This window comes from Saccopteryx bilineata, chromosome 11, assembly GCF_036850765.1.
Source record: "Saccopteryx bilineata isolate mSacBil1 chromosome 11, mSacBil1_pri_phased_curated, whole genome shotgun sequence".
NCBI lineage: Eukaryota > Metazoa > Chordata > Mammalia > Chiroptera > Emballonuridae > Saccopteryx > Saccopteryx bilineata.
Genome location: NC_089500.1, coordinates 33437337 through 33454377, shown reverse-complemented (window position 1 = coordinate 33454377; position 17041 = coordinate 33437337). Strand labels below are relative to the sequence as shown.

At 43.1% G+C, this 17041-nt stretch overlaps 1 protein-coding gene across 8 annotated transcripts in view; it reads left to right on the top strand.

Annotated features, from left to right (window-relative positions):
- DTNA (dystrobrevin alpha) overlaps positions 1-2226 on the top strand; it is a 395762-nt gene extending 393536 nt beyond the window's left edge. For 7 of the 8 annotated variants that reach the window (XM_066246831.1, XM_066246840.1, XM_066246839.1 and 4 more), the window contains one exon: positions 1127-2226. In XM_066246831.1, the coding sequence (XP_066102928.1) occupies positions 1127-1267 (141 nt within the window). In that variant the 3' untranslated portion in view covers positions 1268-2226. The remainder of the gene's footprint in view (positions 1-1126) is intronic. The other variant, XM_066246836.1, reaches the window with a different exon arrangement.
- Positions 2227-17041: the final 14815 nt, after the last annotated feature.

The following is a 17041-nucleotide window of genomic DNA, read 5'->3' as shown; positions in this document are numbered from 1 at the left end:
CCTGCTTCTCCTTTGAAAGAAAGAAGAGAACATCATTTCTGAACAGTGGTTCTCAAAATATGTTCCCTGGGCCAGAAAGCACAGGCATCACCTGGGAATTTATTTAGAATGCAGATTCTTGGGCCCCAACCCAGTCCTACTGAATCAGAAACTCTGGGGGTGGGGCCCAGCAATCTGTGTTTTAATAAACCCTCCAGGTAATTCTGATGCATGCTAAAAGTTGAGAACTACTGCTTTAGAATAAAGTTGTATAATACAATCTCTGAAAAGGCCTTATTCAGAATAAACAGAAAAGGTTCCATGTCGATGTTAAAGCTTCAACAGCTTGATTTTGCATCCACGGCTGTCAGAAACCTTCTCCCACCCCACAGAGTTGGTTTGGTGGGTGCCCAGCTAAGAACAGACATCCTGACATCTTCCAGCTCCCTCTCGGAGGACTCGAAGGTGTTCCTGTCTCTGCATTTGTCAGCATGGTACCATCTCCTTGGCTGCCCTTTAGAACAAGATCACTTGCTTTGGGGATAGTAAAGCTCTTGGTTGGCATTAGTAAGGAGCCCATTCTGTCCATTGATGTACTTAATCATGCTTCCTTCCAGAGAACCAGTCTGACAAATGTCCCTGAGAACAGGCTGACACCAAAGTGGCACAACTGCACAGTTCTCAGATTTCTTTGCACAGATGGATTTTATTGCGGGTTTTGTTAATATATTAATGTTCATCTCCTTTCCACTGCCCATCTTCTGTGAAACCATACCTCTCTAGATGGAGCAGGTGGTCCCTGGTGCCTCACACTCAGAACTTAAAACCACTACATCCCAGCTACCTACATTGCTGTCAGCTCTAAATCATAGCCAGATAGTTCTTAAACTCGGAACTCTGATCTTGCAAGTGGCATGCAACCACTGACTGGACTGAGCTGACATCTGTTGTTGCTTTGTGTTTCTACACTAAAATGTTTGTCTAAGGTTTGAGCTGTTTTGCTGATAATCTTCCCCCTTGTCGTAGCCTTCATTGCCAACTCCATCACATGGTTGTTGATACCATCATAAAAAGTCATTGCAAGGACTCTGGAAACTGCTGCCAATGACCAATTCCTGACTAACCGGCCACCTTTTCTTTCTCTTAGCTCCACGTCAGCACTGAGACCAGACTCAAGCACCCCTGTCCTGTAATCGAGACAAAATGGCGTGTGTTGTTTTGGGTTTTTGTGGTTTTTGGTGGGTTTCTTTCCTTGGCTCTCCAAATTTACTATTGGGGCCTAATCTAAGAGCAAACCCAGCAGGTTTTACCTGTCCTGTCCATTAGACACAATTATATCTCGTGTGGGGGTGTTTCTTTCTTTTTCCACGATAAATTGCACATCCATCTCCACCAGAGATGATGACCTGTTAATGAGCACTGGTCTAACACAGCCAACCCTCTTCCACAGCGCCATGTTAATGGAGGGAGGGAGGAGGGTGAAATCTACTGTATGGTATTCAGGAATCAGTTGTGGTTGGTCAGGACGGAAGTTGGGGTAAGTTTGATTGGTCAGAGGGAGATGTGCTGGAGATTGTGAAAAATGGATTCTCGAATGATAAGGCAGGGAAGGTTCATTTGTAAGTAGTAATGTGAACTTAATTGCATAAGAGTGTGGCCTTTGTTGTGATATACTATGTATTTTCTTATATGCATGAGCCAAACTGCTGCATCATAATTTAGCACTGATGTCTGCTTTTATTTTGATCATCTTTGTTCACCCTTATTAATTTTTGGCTGTTAACTGTAGATAAACATTGTAAATACAGCAACTTTTGGTTGCTGCAATCCCCTTGGTTCGATTCCATGCAAGGAGCCACAAACAAGAACTCCACTGTGTCCTCAGAAGAAAGGGCATTTTTACTTTTGAACCAAAAAGAGAGAAAAAACAATCAGAAATGTGACATCTTAAGCCTAATTAACTGTAAGAGTTTTTAAATTATGACTACTATAATTTGACACCATTTGAAATAACCAATTCAAAGACCCTAAAGATTTCACAATATTCATTGGTATTGTAACAAAACTATTATTGTATGGATTTTTGTATTGCTGTTAAGTATTATTTTGTGAGTATGTGTGTGTATGTGTGTGTGTATGTTGGAACCTCCTGGGGACATGTTATATTTTGAAGTGATTAAACTATTTAATTGTGTGTCTATATTTTGGAATGGAATTATTTCTTCATTAAAAATGTTTTTAAAAATACTATACCTTGTGTATTTTATTTTTTGTAGTTTCAATGAATCTTTCCTAAAGTAATATGAAGCCAGTCTGTTCAAAGGAGAAAAACAGTCAGTCAGTATTTGCGGTGTAAAGCAGGAACTGTTAATTTGAGTATTAGGAATCTGAGGCAAAATATCTCACCTTTGTGCACAGTTTTCTTCTACTAGAAAAACCTTGTTATAGTCAACATATTTTGTGCTTACTTTATATCAGACACTGCTAGAAAATAAGTATAACTGCTCACAAAAATTAAGGGATATTCAAAATGAGTATGAAGCTATAAAATATCCCCTAATGTTTGTGAGCACTATACTTGTTACCTCACTTGATCTTTTGATTCCAGAACATCTAACAGGTACTTGGCAAATATTACATGCTCAACCATTATTTGCTGAATGAATGAATAAATGCATTAGTGGCTTTTGTTTTGTTTGTGCTACAGCTGGTAAGAAAGGAGAATCAGCACACCCTTGAGGTCACTGTGATGATAGCACAAAGACACAAGAGTTCCAAGGAAGGGACAAAAACTAAGAATGTTGCTACTTCCTACATTCTAATTTTTCCTCAGAGCCTCTGATTCCCATGAAATGGAGTGTTGTGCTTTTTCTTTGCTCAAGAAGCCAATTCCTTTACAACCATGAGCAGAATTTGAATCTGACTCCCAACATTTCATGAATGGCATTTTAGGGAACTCTGTCTTTGAATGGTACTTCAGGTCTCTGGGGTTGATTTGGAGTCCATAAAAATGATGTAAACCCTCAAGAGGCACCAGAGAATGAAACTAAGAGACTCTGCATCAATCACAGGGGAGAATCCTGACCCAGTGTGACGTCTAGAGGAAACACACATCCCCCTGCCCTTTGGAGGGAAGAGACAAGGATGTGTTGTCCAAGTTTCTTTTCAGCTCTATCTCAGTGCCTCATCCCTGCATCTCTTAGAAGCCACATTTAGTTCTGATTTCCCTCTCTCAATATTTCTCAACTTAATCTAATTGAAAAGTCACCTGAGGAGTCAGTGGACTATGATATAGGAGATCTAGAGTAGGGCCAAGGAATTTACATTTTTAATATATGCTTCAGGTGAAATGTACAGTTTGACAAGTTTTAAGAAAAGTTATTCCCTTGTTACTTGAATGTGTCCCAGGGACCAAAAGCATTAGCGCCACCTGGGAGCAAGTGACAAATGCAGAGTCTCGGCTCCAAACCAAACCTATTAAATCAGAATCTGCATTTTATCAAGGTCCCCAGGGGATTTGTGTGAACCTTATTAGAAGTTCTGACCTGGAGTTCAGCTTTAATCCTAGCCTCCAAGATCAGGTTCAGTTAGGTCCTCAGGGGGTGCTATTTCAGCTAGGATAGTGCCATGCTTCTTGAACTGATAGTTTTGATTTAGTGACTCTGGGGCCCAAGATCTGCATTTCAAACAAGTTTTCAGGGAAGCTGATCTTTGAGTACAACACTTGAGGGGCAAGGGTATAGAACTCTTTTAAAATAAGACAAATTCTGGGGAGTTTGTTACTGGTAAACAGGTATAATAATCCATCCCTGAGTTTTAGAAATTCCTGTACATAACAAATAAAAATACTCAAGTCCAAAGACATGAACATGATGGAAGTTCTGTTGTCTTGGGCCACTCAGGTAATATTATAGCAGTTAAACTATACCAGGAGCACTGGAAGCAGCTGGATTTAAGAATACTGCAAAAGAAGAAGCTTTTGCTCCAAAAGTTGAGGCCTCTGTTTCCATGGTACCAGGACTCACCCAGAATAAAATTCTATTAGCCTAAGTGGACCCACAAGAACAGATTGGCAAAGTTGGGATAGGGTCAGTTTGGGTGAGAAGAAGCTCAGAACATTTCAGATTCATCATTCTAGCAGAGCACATAAGCTACTAAGATCCCCAGGAAGAGGTTCTCTGGGCACCTTGGGAACCTGGGATCCTGCCCTCTCTGGGTCTATGATGCCACAGATTATGCTGGGACTACTATGCTATGATGAGGCACACCCCAAACACACACTTAAAACCCCAAAGATACATATACAATTAGAATTGGTATAAATCAAAACTAATGTAGTAGTGCTTAGACTACTTATGGCATGATATGGTAGGCTGGAATACTAAGAAGCCATAAAAATGATGATACAGAGATACATTTATCAACATGGAAGATATTTACATAAATCAATCCAAAAATCAGGTTATAAAAGACAGTAAGAATGGCCCAAGTGTTAATGAATATTTGAGTGCCTAGGCATAGAAAAATACCCAGAAAAATATATACCAAAATGTTGACGATCTAAACCAGGGGTCCCCAAACTTTTTACACAAGGGGCCAGTTTATTGTCCCTCAGACAACTGGAGGGCCGGATTATAAAAAAAAAAACTATGAACAAATCCCTATGCACACTGCACATATCTTATTTTAAAGTAAAAAAACAAAACGGGAACAAATACAATATTTAAAATAAAGAACAAGTAAATTTAAATCAAGAAACTGACCAGTATTTCAATAGGAACTATGGGCCTGCTTTTAGCTAATGAGATGGTCAATGTCCAGTTTCATATTTGTCACTGCTAGCCATTCAAGTGATATGACGCACTTCTGGAGCTGTGACGTGTGCATCCCGCATCACTGGAAGTAGTACTGTACATTAGCAATGCCACACTTTGCAGCGCCGCCACATACAGTACTCCTGGAGCACAGGATGACCACCAATGAAAGAGGTGCCCCTTCTGGAAGTGCAGTGGGGGTTAGATTAATGGCCTCAGGGGGCTGCAGTTTGGGGACCCCTGATCTAAACCATGGGATAATGGATGACATTTTTTGTTTTTTGTATTTTTCTGAAATTGGAAACAGGGAGGAAGTCAGACAGACTCCCGCATGCTCCCGACCAGGATCCACCCGGCATGCCCACCAGGGGGCGATGCTCTGCCCATCTGGGGCATTGCTCTGCTGCAACCAGAGCCATTCTAGCACGTGAGACAGAGGCCATGGAGCCATCCTCAGCGCCCGGGCCAACTTTGCTCCAATGGAGCCTTGGCTGCAGGAGGGGAAGAGAGAGACAGAGAAGAAGGAGAGGGGGAGGGGTGGAGAAGCAGATGGCGCTTCTCCTGTGTGCCCTGGTTGGGAATTGAACCCGGGACTCCTGCATGCCAGGCCGATGTTCTACCACTGAGCCAACTGGCTAGGGCGACATTTTTATTTTCTTTATCATGTTATTCATTTCCAGGTTCACTATCATAAATATTTAGAATAGATGGGTGGATGGGTGGATGGATAAGAAAACCGTACTTGGGTTGGACAGTTTCTCTGATTTGGTAACAAGGTCTCTTGAATTGGCCAACATCTTGGAAGTACATGTCTAACAATGAGAATGTTTATGCCTTTAGTAAGCAAAAGATTCTCTTTTTGCTTATAGAGATACTCAATAGCATTATTATTCCACAGAACATTGGGAAATACATTTGCTTGCTTGCTTTTAAAGAAAACCTAATAAAATATTGGAGGCTTATAAGTCAAGTTAAATAATGAGAATATTTGGTCCTCCTCCCAACCCTAATGGACACAATAAAAGCAAAACAAACGTGGGTAGAAATAAAGAAGCAAACCAGTAACGCAGGCCACGCTTATTCTCCAGCTCTAGCTCTGCTTGCTGTCTCACGTGTCAAGTAGGGCTAACCCAACCTTTCCTGAATTCTTCGCTTTCTAGTCTCCTGATTGTGCCATGCAGGAAGAGCGCTACTAAATCTCAAAAAAGAACAATTGTTGGAACACAAAAAGCACTAGATAAATGGTTTATCTGGCATTCCATATTTTTGGAGGTCTCTTTATGGCCTCTCTTTCTTGAAAACAGCTACACCCTGAGAATACCTGGAAGGACCAGTTAAACCAGTTCTAGACTTCAAAGAGAAACTTACTTTTGCTTTCCTTGGAATTCTTTTCCTTGGCAAACATTGTTCCTTGCCATCAGTGAGGTGAGCAAAAGTAGGCCAAGAGTTCAGGTGTGCCTGCTCTGGACCTCTAGGCAGAGAGAGTTCTCCACATGTTAAGCCTAATCCGGAGGGACCCGAAACATGGAAGACATGAACAAAGTCCATCGATTACACATCAAGCTTTATTGTCTTAGGTTGGGCAAGTGGCGGCAACTCCGACAGAAATCTGAGAGAGAGCACGCCGGCCCTTTGTTCTACTTAGTTTTTATAGTTTTGTAAGTGGGAAGTACAAAAGTAAAAAAATTGCAATTAGAAGCCCTTTACCACTATTGGTTACAGTTATATGTCCTTTAACATGATAGGACTATGTTCAATTTGCAAGCCATACATCATTTTGGAGAAAACAAAATTTACAAGTCAACACAATGTCTCTTTATATATATTAAAAGGCATTCCCATATTATCTAGTGTTTATCTGCTATCTCTCTGTCCAGAGTCATACGTGTTAACCACACGCATTTACATAAGAGAGGTAGTTTGGTGGAGACAAATGCCCGCAAATGGCTCATTACTATAAGAAAAGGTTTATTTTGGCTTTTCTCTCCCTGCACCTGGCTAGCCATTCACCCCTTTCCCCACAGGGTTGGTGGAATGTCTGGGAATCCATGTTTTCCTCCCCTTTGCATTTACAATACAATGCCAAGGGCCATCCTGGTTTTATACCAATCACACAGTACAGAGACTATTTCTCACAACTTCTCTGCACACCTTAACCCAAATTAATAAAATGTTCTTGAAGCCTCTTAAAAGATGAATATTGATTCTGTAGCTTTTGGTACTTTATAACACCTGCCGGTGAGGTGGCGCAGTGGCTCCTCATTCCCCCCTCTTAATGGGAGGATAAGATGCGGTATCTACCGAGGGGAGAGGCTGGTAGGTAGTCTGAAACTTAGGTAGAGGGATCAGGAGGTTGGCGGCCCCTAGCTGGCATTTGATCAGGATGAGATAAGCAATAATTAGGTATTGCTCTTTGTTAACTGGGCAGGTAAGATGGGTGGTTAGGCCCAGCACCTGTCCCCTGGATATAAAAAAAAACACCCTGTTTATATTTCGGTCCCCAACAGATTCCCCTTTTGTATTTATTAAAATTTCAATTTTGTGTGTTGTGATTCATATTCATCTGAATTCCCATGTTCAGATTTGGAGGCAGACTGGAAAAATATTAAATAAATAACAATATTAAAACAGCCAATGCTAACAGATATTATAACAAGTGTCCTAATACAATGAAGTGATTAAAACCTATTAGATTATTAAGCAAAGTCTTAACTAATACAACAGGATTTAAAATAAAAATTTTAGTCTTAAATGTCCTTAACATGTTAATGTAATTTCACCAAGTCCATGTTAATGTAATTTCACCATATTATTTGTAAATGTAACCCAACCCCACTTCAGTTTGAGAAGTGTCCCAAGGAGCAGGAGTCACACACATTCAGGAAAAGTTCACAAGGCACTGGAGTTGTGATCACATTTTCATGCTTTGCAGCTACAGTCTAAGTCCCAATGACTACTGCTTCTAGCTGGTAACAATTCAGGTAGACTGGAAAAGCCGTCTGCAGCACGTATGGAGACGGAGCTTCTGTTTTCTTTAAACTGGAGAGGTGAACCCAGGTTGCCTTTCCCTGGAGCTCTGCAATCATGGCATGGTGAAGGGAACCTGTGGATACACTATCCTGGGTAGCAGAGGTAAATTCGTCTAAATTAGGAGTAAGTCCCAGCCTAAAATAGGCATGGGGCATTGAAGCAAGAGGAATAAAGGAAACACTAAATATTAAACAAAGCAGCAGAAAATAAGGCTATCAACACCCACAACAGAGATCTTCGAGGGATGAATTAAAAAAACTGAATATTCAGGCAAGGCATAATAAGTGGCCCTTGTGTCCATAAGAAAGGAGATCATCTATTGATGGGCTTTTTGGTTGTTTCCATGTCCTGGCCACTGTGAACAATGCTGCAATGAACATGGGGCTGCATGTGTCTTTACGAGTCAATGTTTCTGAGTTTTTGGGGTATATACCCAGTAGAGGGATTGCTGGGTCATAAGGTAGTTCTATTTTCAGTTTTTTGAGGAACCACCATACTTTCTTCCATAATGGTTGTACTACTGGATAAAGAAGATGTGGCACATATACACTATGGAATACTACTCAGCCATAAGAAATGATGACATCGGATCATTTATAGCAAAATGGTGGGATCTTGACAACATTATACGGAGTGAAATAAGTAAATCAGAAAAAACCAGGAACTGCATTATTCCATACGTAGATGGGACATAAAAGTGAGGCCAAGAGACATTGATAAGAGTGTGGTGGTTACAGGGGGAGGGGGGAGAGGGAGAGGGAAGGGGGAGGGGGAGGGGCACAAAGAGAACTAGATAGAGGGTGACAGGACAATCTGACTTTGGGTGATGGGTATGCAACATAACTGAACGATAAGATAACCTGGACATGTTATCTTTGAATATATGTATCTTGATTTACTGATGTCACCCCATTAAAAATAAATACAATAAAAAAATAAAAAAGAAAGGAGATCAGTTTACCTGCTACTTGGAAGAAATACCCTAGGCTCATCCACAGCGAAGTGAGAAGGGGCCGATGGCCCTGGGCACCTTTAGTCTTCAATGGCAAGCCTCAGTAGGCTGGCAAGGTCAGGTCACAGGTAGCCGGAGCAGGGCTAGAAGAGACTGAACCCTCCCTTGGAGGAGTGAGGGAGCAGCTTACCTTCCAGTGTCCTTTTTTCCCATAGTAAAGGCATGTCCCTGGTGGGGGCCGAGAAGCCTGGCAGGCTTTAGCTCAATGACCTTCCTTTCCACTCTTGAAGCAGGGCCCTGATGGGAGTCCTATGAAGTCTCTTTGGGGTGTTGGAGCCTTTATGAGCGTATGCCAAGAGCTGGTATTTTGCCTGATCTCTTTTTGGGCTCTGTCTGCCTTTTCTGTTCCTCTCTTGGTCATTATAGACCTAAAATGCCATGCTCAGAAGATCTCATTGAGGGGTTTGAGGGTCCCCATCTGCCTATATAAACTTTTTCCATATACCTAGAGCTGATTGGAAAAAGACAAAACAGCATTATCAGCTGGATCAAATAAAAGAGGGTAGAAGTTTGCAGGAAGAGAAAAGAAGTTTGGCATCTCTTGTAGGATTCCAGAGTCTCTCAGCTGCTGAATAAACCTGTACATCAGTATTCAAAAGAAATTTTTTTTAAGTAAACAGCATGATAAAATAGATTTGCAAGAGTATATGACTCCTTCCCCCCTTTTTAAGATTATTTATAATTGACCTTTAAGCATTTGTTGAACATACTTTATATTACCTTGACTTCAAAATTGTAAGAAATACTTCTTTTTGTTAACTTAACAAAACATAGTAAATGCATTTTCTTTTTTTTCTTTTTTTTTTTTCTGTATTTTTCTGAAGCTGGAAACGGGGAGAGACAGTCAGATAGACTCCCGCATGCGCCCGACCGGGATCCACCTGGCACGCCCACCAGGGGTGACGCTGTGCCCCTCCGGGGCGTCTCTCTGCCGCGACCAGAGCCACTCCAGCGCCTGGGGCAGAGGCCAAGGAGCCATCCTCAGCGCCCGGGCCATCTTTGCTCCAATGGAGCCTTGGCTGCGGGAGGGGAAGAGAGAGACAGAGAGGAAGGAGGGGGGGTGGAGAAGTAAATGAGCGCTTCTCCTATGTGCCCTGGCCGGGAATCGAACCCGAGTCCCCCGCATGCCAGGCCGACGCTCTACCGCTGAGCCAACCGGCCAGGGCCAGTAAATGCATTTTCAAGTAACATTCCCATACTTATTAAAACATTTCTACCCCATTAATTAACAGGCAAATTAAAGAGCACAATAAGGCTGGAAAATTCCACTGTGGCTTTCATTATTTTCCTATATTATTAATGAAAATCTACACCTTTGTTATGTAAATCTACTCTGCTTCAAGCTTTGTAGCTTGCAGCAGCAGCCTGAAGTTTGAAGCAGTTTAGCCAATATTAGCAAGTTTTTAGGATTCACATTCTATTCTATTTAAATTTAAATGAGTGCACTATATTTATTCCAATTAAAATTAAAAATTTGTAGGGATGATATCATCTTATTTTTTTCAATATTAAAGCCGGCATTTCCAATTTTTGTATGCAAGAACTTAAGACATTATATTTAGATAACATTAAACAAAGACCAAACACAAACAAGGATTAGACAAGGTAGACAAATCAGAGAGAAACCCGGGATTTTAGAGATTAGAACTTGGCCTGCTTGATCTTTATGCAGGGCTACTATGATAGGAACAAAAGGATAGAAGCTAAACAGAACTCTCTCGAAAAGGTTCCAGAACGGCCGTTTATGAGATTCTGTTTAGCCACATCCAAACAGGTGTTCCCTTCACTCTCATTTCAGGCATAGAACAGTAAAGAAATAAAATGAGTTTAGAGAAAGAAAATAACTGGAAAAATCTAATTTTCCAAAACTCTTAAGTATTTCTTTTTACTAAAGATAATAACTTTAAAAAGCATTTTAGTGTTCTAATCATTCATAAATTCTAATAGCTGCTACAACCAGCAGCCGAAATCCCTCCAATTTCAACCCCCGCTGAAAGGCAGGTTTAGCTTATCTGGGAGGAGAATATTTTCCCACTCCTCTCCTGGGGCTGGGGCTCCTAGGCAGAACCCAACCTCCCTCGCACAAAGGTCAGCCTGCCATAGAGCCGCCACCCCCTCGGTCACAGGGATTTGGGTCCCGGGGGCTTGGAGGCGCTTCCTCTGCTGCTGCGCCTCGAGCTTGTAGGAGCTGCACATTCCAACAAAGGAGGCTGCGCTGTGCACCTGGCCTGCGCCACCCGGGAGACACGTCCGGTCTGTTGCCTGAGTGCCCCCGCGGGACATGCTTTCCGCGCCGCCACACGAGTGGCTGCCTGCGCGTCCAAGAGGGGACCATGGCCGGGCCGCACTGGCGGCCGCTCGGACTCAAGGCGGTGGCTGCCACGGCTTCTCACGCTTGCGCTACCGGAAACTTGGTGGCGTCTGGAGCCCTGTATTTGGGGCATGCCTTCCCCGCTGCACACCTTTTCTATGCGGATTTCGAGCACTAGCCAGAGCTCTCTCCCACCCTATTTGTGTCTTTTTCGCCCCGCTGACCTAGGAAGCCACCGCTTCTGCCTCCACTGTCGCCTGCTCGCTTCACCTCGGGGGCACAGGGCAGGGCAAGCTGCAAGGCCAGCGTGAACCCTAGTCCGTGGGCGGCCTTGTCCCTGCCGCTTTACCAGCTCTCGGCTCATCGCCCCTGCCTGGGGGGGGGGCAGCCCTCTGCTCTTTGGAGCCGTGATTTCCAAGGATCTGAGACAAAGGCTTTGGGAGCAGAGGGCTGTAGAGCCGCAAACCCATCTTCCAAGTTATTCTCAGACTCCAAGCTCTTATATTTACATTCCTCTGTTTCTACCTCGTTCTGATTAAACAACTTATTCTCAAATAAAAACATTTGTACAAAAAGAAAAAGGTTCCTCACTTTTGAACCTACTACTCCCATAGTTATTTACTCCCAAATTATTACTATACTCTCCCCCCACGCTGTATTTAAAAGCTTCACTCTCAAAAAGCTTTAACTTACTTCATGTGCTCACTTCTGAGGGAGTTTCATTACCTCTCTGCTTTCCCTTCTGCCACCCATGTCTGGCTGTGGGGAGAATAGGGCCAAGACAAATGCAGTGACAAAAACAGATAGACAAACAGCAAAAAAACCCCAAACAGCAAAAACAGATAGACAAACAGGCGCCACTCTTCCCTCGAGCTTGGAATATCTAAACTCAAACGGGGTTCCCTAAAAGCGGGTTGCCCTCCCAACTCTCCCAACCTCGCGTCCGAGGAGAGCTGGCCACCGGCCCCTTCCCGATTCGTCAGTCAGGGCTCGCATGGCAACCAAATGGTCATGACCTTGTTCTACTTACCCGGGGTTGAACAAGAAAGCTCCAGTGTGCAGACCGACGGCGATCCTCGATCCTGGATGAGCCCCCAAATGTTAAGCCTAATCCAGAGGGACTCGAAACATGGAAGACACGAACAAAGTCCATCGATTACACATCAAAGCTTTATTGTCTTAGCTTGGCCAAGCAGCGGCAACTCCGACAGAAATCTGAGGGAGAGCACGCCGGCCCTTTGTTCTCCCTAGTTTTTATAGTTTTGTAAGTGGGAAGTACAGAAGCAAAAATTGCAATTAGGGCCCTGGCCGGTTGGCTCAGTGGTAGAGCATCGGCCTGGTGTGCAGGAGTCCCGGGTTCAATTCCCGGCCAGGGCACACAGGAGGGGCGCCCATCTGCCTCTCCATCCCTCCCCCTTCCCTTCCTCTCTCTCCTTTCCCCTCCTGCAGCCAAGGCTCCATTGGAGCAAAAGATGGCCCAGGAGCTGGGGGTGGCTCCATGGCCTCTGCCCCAGGCACTAGAGTGGCTCTGGTCACGACAGAGCGACACCCCGGATGGGCAGAGTATCGCCCCCTGGTGGGAGTGCTAGATGGATCCTGGTCGGGCACATGCAGGAGTCTGTCTGACTGCCTCCCCGTTTCCAGCTTCAGAAAAATACAAAAAAAAAAATTGCAATTAGGAGCCCTTTACCACTATTGGTTATAGTCATATGTCCTTTAACATGATAGGACCATGTTCAATTTGCAAGCCATACATCATTTTGGAGAAAACAAAATTTACAAGTCAACACAATGGTAGAAAGATGTCTCTTTATATATATTAAAAGGCATTCCTATATCATCTAGTGTTTATCTGCCATCTCTCTGTCCAGAGTCACATGTGTTAACCACACACATTTACATAGGAGAGGTAGTTTCCGTGGGGACAAATGCCCGCAAAATGGCTCATTGCTATAAGAAAAGGTTTATTTTGGCTTTTCTCTCCCTGTACCTGGCTAGCCATTCACCCCTTTCCCCACAGGGTTGGTGGAATGTCTGGGAATCCATGTTTTCCTCCCCTTTGCATTTACAATACAATGCCAAGGGCCATCCTGACTATGCCAATCACACAGTACAGAGACTATTTCTCACAATTTCTCTGCACACCTTAACCCAAATTAATAAAATGTTCTTCAAGCCTCTTAAAATATTAATATTGATTCTGTAGCTTTTGGAACTTTACAACACCTGCGGGTGAGGTGGCACAGTGGCTCCTCACACACACTCTAGTCTCACTCATCTTGTGTCTGGGACAAAACCTGATGGTAATGAAGAGTGTTCATTTGCCTGGATCTGTCCTCATTTTTATCCATTCTGTGCCAAATAACAAATTTATAATTAAGTTTATGAATGTATCTTTTACATCATGTAGGAAATAAAAAGTGGTGTTAGAAGCAAAAATACAGTTATGTTCCATCTCCTCCCCAAGTGGGTGTATTGCAATTGAATTCTGACATTACTCAAAGTTAACACAGGCCCCATAGGTTAAGGTACAATTCCTCCTAAAGAATGCCCCCACTTAAGATGCTTGTCACAAGTCTCAGAGGCTACATACATTTGTGACAGACTGGCTATAAATTCAGGAATTCCCACTATCCCTTCAGGTTTGTTAAGTTGTTAGAACAACTCACAGAATTCACTGAAAGCACAATACTTTCTATTACAGTGTTAAACACTGCAAGGCCCTGACTAGTTGGCTCAGTGATATAGTGTTGGCCCAGTGTGTGGATATCCCGGGTTCAACTCCTGGTCAGGAAACACAGGAGAAGCACCCATTTCTCCCACATCTCACTTCTCTCTCTCTTCCCCTCATGCAGCCATGGCTCAATTAAAGCAAGTTGGCTCAGGGTACTGAGGATGGCTCTATGGCCTCTGCCTCAGGCGCTAAGAGATTGGTTGCTGAGCAACAGAGCAATGCTCCAGATGGACAGAGCATTGCCCCCAGCGGGCTTGCCAGGTGGATCCCGGTCAGAGTGCATGCAGGAGTGTGTCTCTGTCTCGCCTCCTCTCACTGAATTAAAAAAAAAAAAAAGAATGCAGACCAGGAGCAGCTAAATGAAGATATATAGGGAAATATCTGGGGATGTAGAGGGAAGGTACAGAGCTACTATGCCCTTTCTTTGTAGAATTCCCATCCCACCAATGTGTTCACATGCCAGAAAGGCTCTGTGTCCAAAGATTTTATTGGGATTGCATTATGTAGGCATAATTCATTAAACCAAGTGAACTCAATCTCCAGGCCTCCTCCCCTTCCTGGAGGTTGGGTTGGTCCAAATTTCCAACCATCTAATCACAAGGTCCATCTTTCTGGTGACCAGCCCCTCCCCCTGACCCCATCCTAAAGTAATCTAAGGACACACAATGAGTTGCCTCAGCATAGCAAAACATTCTTATCAGAAAATTCCAAGGGTTTTTGAAGCTCCATTTCAGGAGCAAGGGACAAAGACCAGGTATATTCTCTGTTATATCACACAGTAAATCTCAAGTTTATATTTGTCCATGTAGTTACTTTTCTGGAGACCTTCATTTCTTCATATAGTTTTGAGTTACTGTCTAGTCCTCTCACCTCAACTTAAAAACTTCCTTTAACATTTCTTAAAAGGAAAATCTTACTGGTAATGAACTGCCTTAGCTTTTATTTTTAACTGAGAATGTCTTAATCTTATTCTCATTCTCATTCTCATTTTTGAACAGTTTTATCAGATGTGGAATTCTTGGTTGATATGTTTTATTTTTCTTCCAGCTCTTTAAATATGACATCCCACTGCCTCTGGCTTCCATGATGTCTCATGAAAAAAGTTGTTAATCTTACTGAAGCCTCCTTGTACATGACAGTCACTGCTTTCAAGATTTCCCTTATTCTTTTTCTTTCAACAGTTAGATTATAATGTGTCTTAATGTGGATCTTACTGAGTTTATCCTACTCCTACTTGAAGTTTGTTGAGCTTCTTGGATGTATAGAAACAAACTCCACAGATAATTTTACAAAGAGATCAGTTAGAATGTCACTGCAATAATCCAGGCAAAAGAGATGATGGTAGTTTAGACTAAAGGTAGAGAAAAAGTGGTCATATTCTAAATATATTTTGAGGGTAGGACCAACAGTTTTGTTTTATGGATTGAATATATGTGAGAGAGAGAGAGGATATAAAGAAGATACCACAATTTGGAAGCCCAAATAACGGGGAAAAGTGTTGCATTGCTGAGATAGAGAACATGAGAAGAGCAAGTTTTGGATGGGAAGAGTATCAGGAGCTCACACCTGGACATAATACATTTGAGATGCCTGTAAGACATCCAACTGGAAAGAGGGAGTAGTGTGTTAGAAATCTAGGCCTGGAATTCAGGAAGGAAGTATAAAAAGAGCTGTAAATCTTGGAGTAATCAACATGGAGATGATATAGGAGACTGAGAATGAGTGATTAGAAAGTTAGGAAGAATATCAGGAGCTCTGGTGTCCTAGATGCAAAATAATGAAGTGCTTCAAGGTGGAAGGCAGTATTAACTATACCGAATGCTACTAATAGGTCAGGTAAGATAAGAAAAAGAAAGTAACACATTATATCAATATGTGCATTGAATTGATTTAATTAATCACGTTTGAAGAATCTCTCTGCTACTCACAAGTTTTATGTTCTTAATGAAATCTTAAGGAACACTGAGTGAAAAATTCATGTTTGCTTTCCCTCTGAGGGCCTTGGGGGAGTAGTTGTGCAGCATAATAAATCCACAGGGTTGACTCTGAATTCCATCTCCATACTCCCTCACAGGCCAGCTCCCTTCCTTCATTCCCATTTGGGGAATCAGCAGCACTAAGACAACACTGACAATTTACCTATGGAGACAGGCACAATAACTTGATAACAATCAAGTTAACATCCCCCTATTATTGCCTCTGCAAGATGGCACTTTTTAAATGAAAATCGTATACTAATTGTTATTTTTGGAAAAGAACCCTTTCTTTCTTTTTTGTGACAGAGACAGAGAGAGGGACAGATAGGGACAGATAGACAGGAATGAAGAGAGATGAGAAGCATCAGTTCTTCATTGCAGCACCTTAGTTGTTCATTGATTGCTTTTTCATATGTGCCTTGATGGGGGGTGGGGGCTACAACAGACCAAGTGACCCCTTGTTCAAGCCAGCGACCTTGTGCTCAAGCTGGTGAGCCTTGTGCAAACCAGATGAGCCCGCGCTCAAGCATAGGACCTCGGTTTTGAACCTGGGTCCTCCTCATCCCAGTCCAATGCTCTATCCCAGGGGTCCCCAAACTTTTTACACAGGGAGCCCGTTCACCATCCCTCAGATCGTTGGAGGGCCGGACTATAAAAAAAACTATGAACAAATCCCTATGCACACTGCACATATCTTATTTTAAAGTAAAAAAACCAAACGGGAACAAATACAATATTTAAAATAAAGAATAAGTAAATTTAAATCAACAAACTGACCAGTATTTTTTTTTTTTTTCTGAAGCTGGAAATGGGGAGAGACAGTCAGACAGACTCCCGCATGCGCCTGACTGGGATCCACCCAGCATGCCCACCAGGGGCGATGCTCTGCCCACCAGGAGGGGATGCTCTGTTGAGACCAGAGCCACTCTAGCGCCTGGGGCAGAGGCCAAGGAGCCATCCCCAGCGCCCGGGCCATCTTTGCTCCAATGGAGCCTTGGCTGCAGGAGGGGAAGAGAGAGACAGAGAGGAAAGGGGGGGGGGGTGGAGAAGCAAATGGGCGCTTCTCCTATGTGCCCTGGCCGGGAATCGAACCCAGGTCCCCTGCACGCCAGGCCAACGTTCTACCGCTGAGCCAACTGGCCAGGGCCCTGACCAGTATTTCAATGGGAACTATGGGCCTACTTT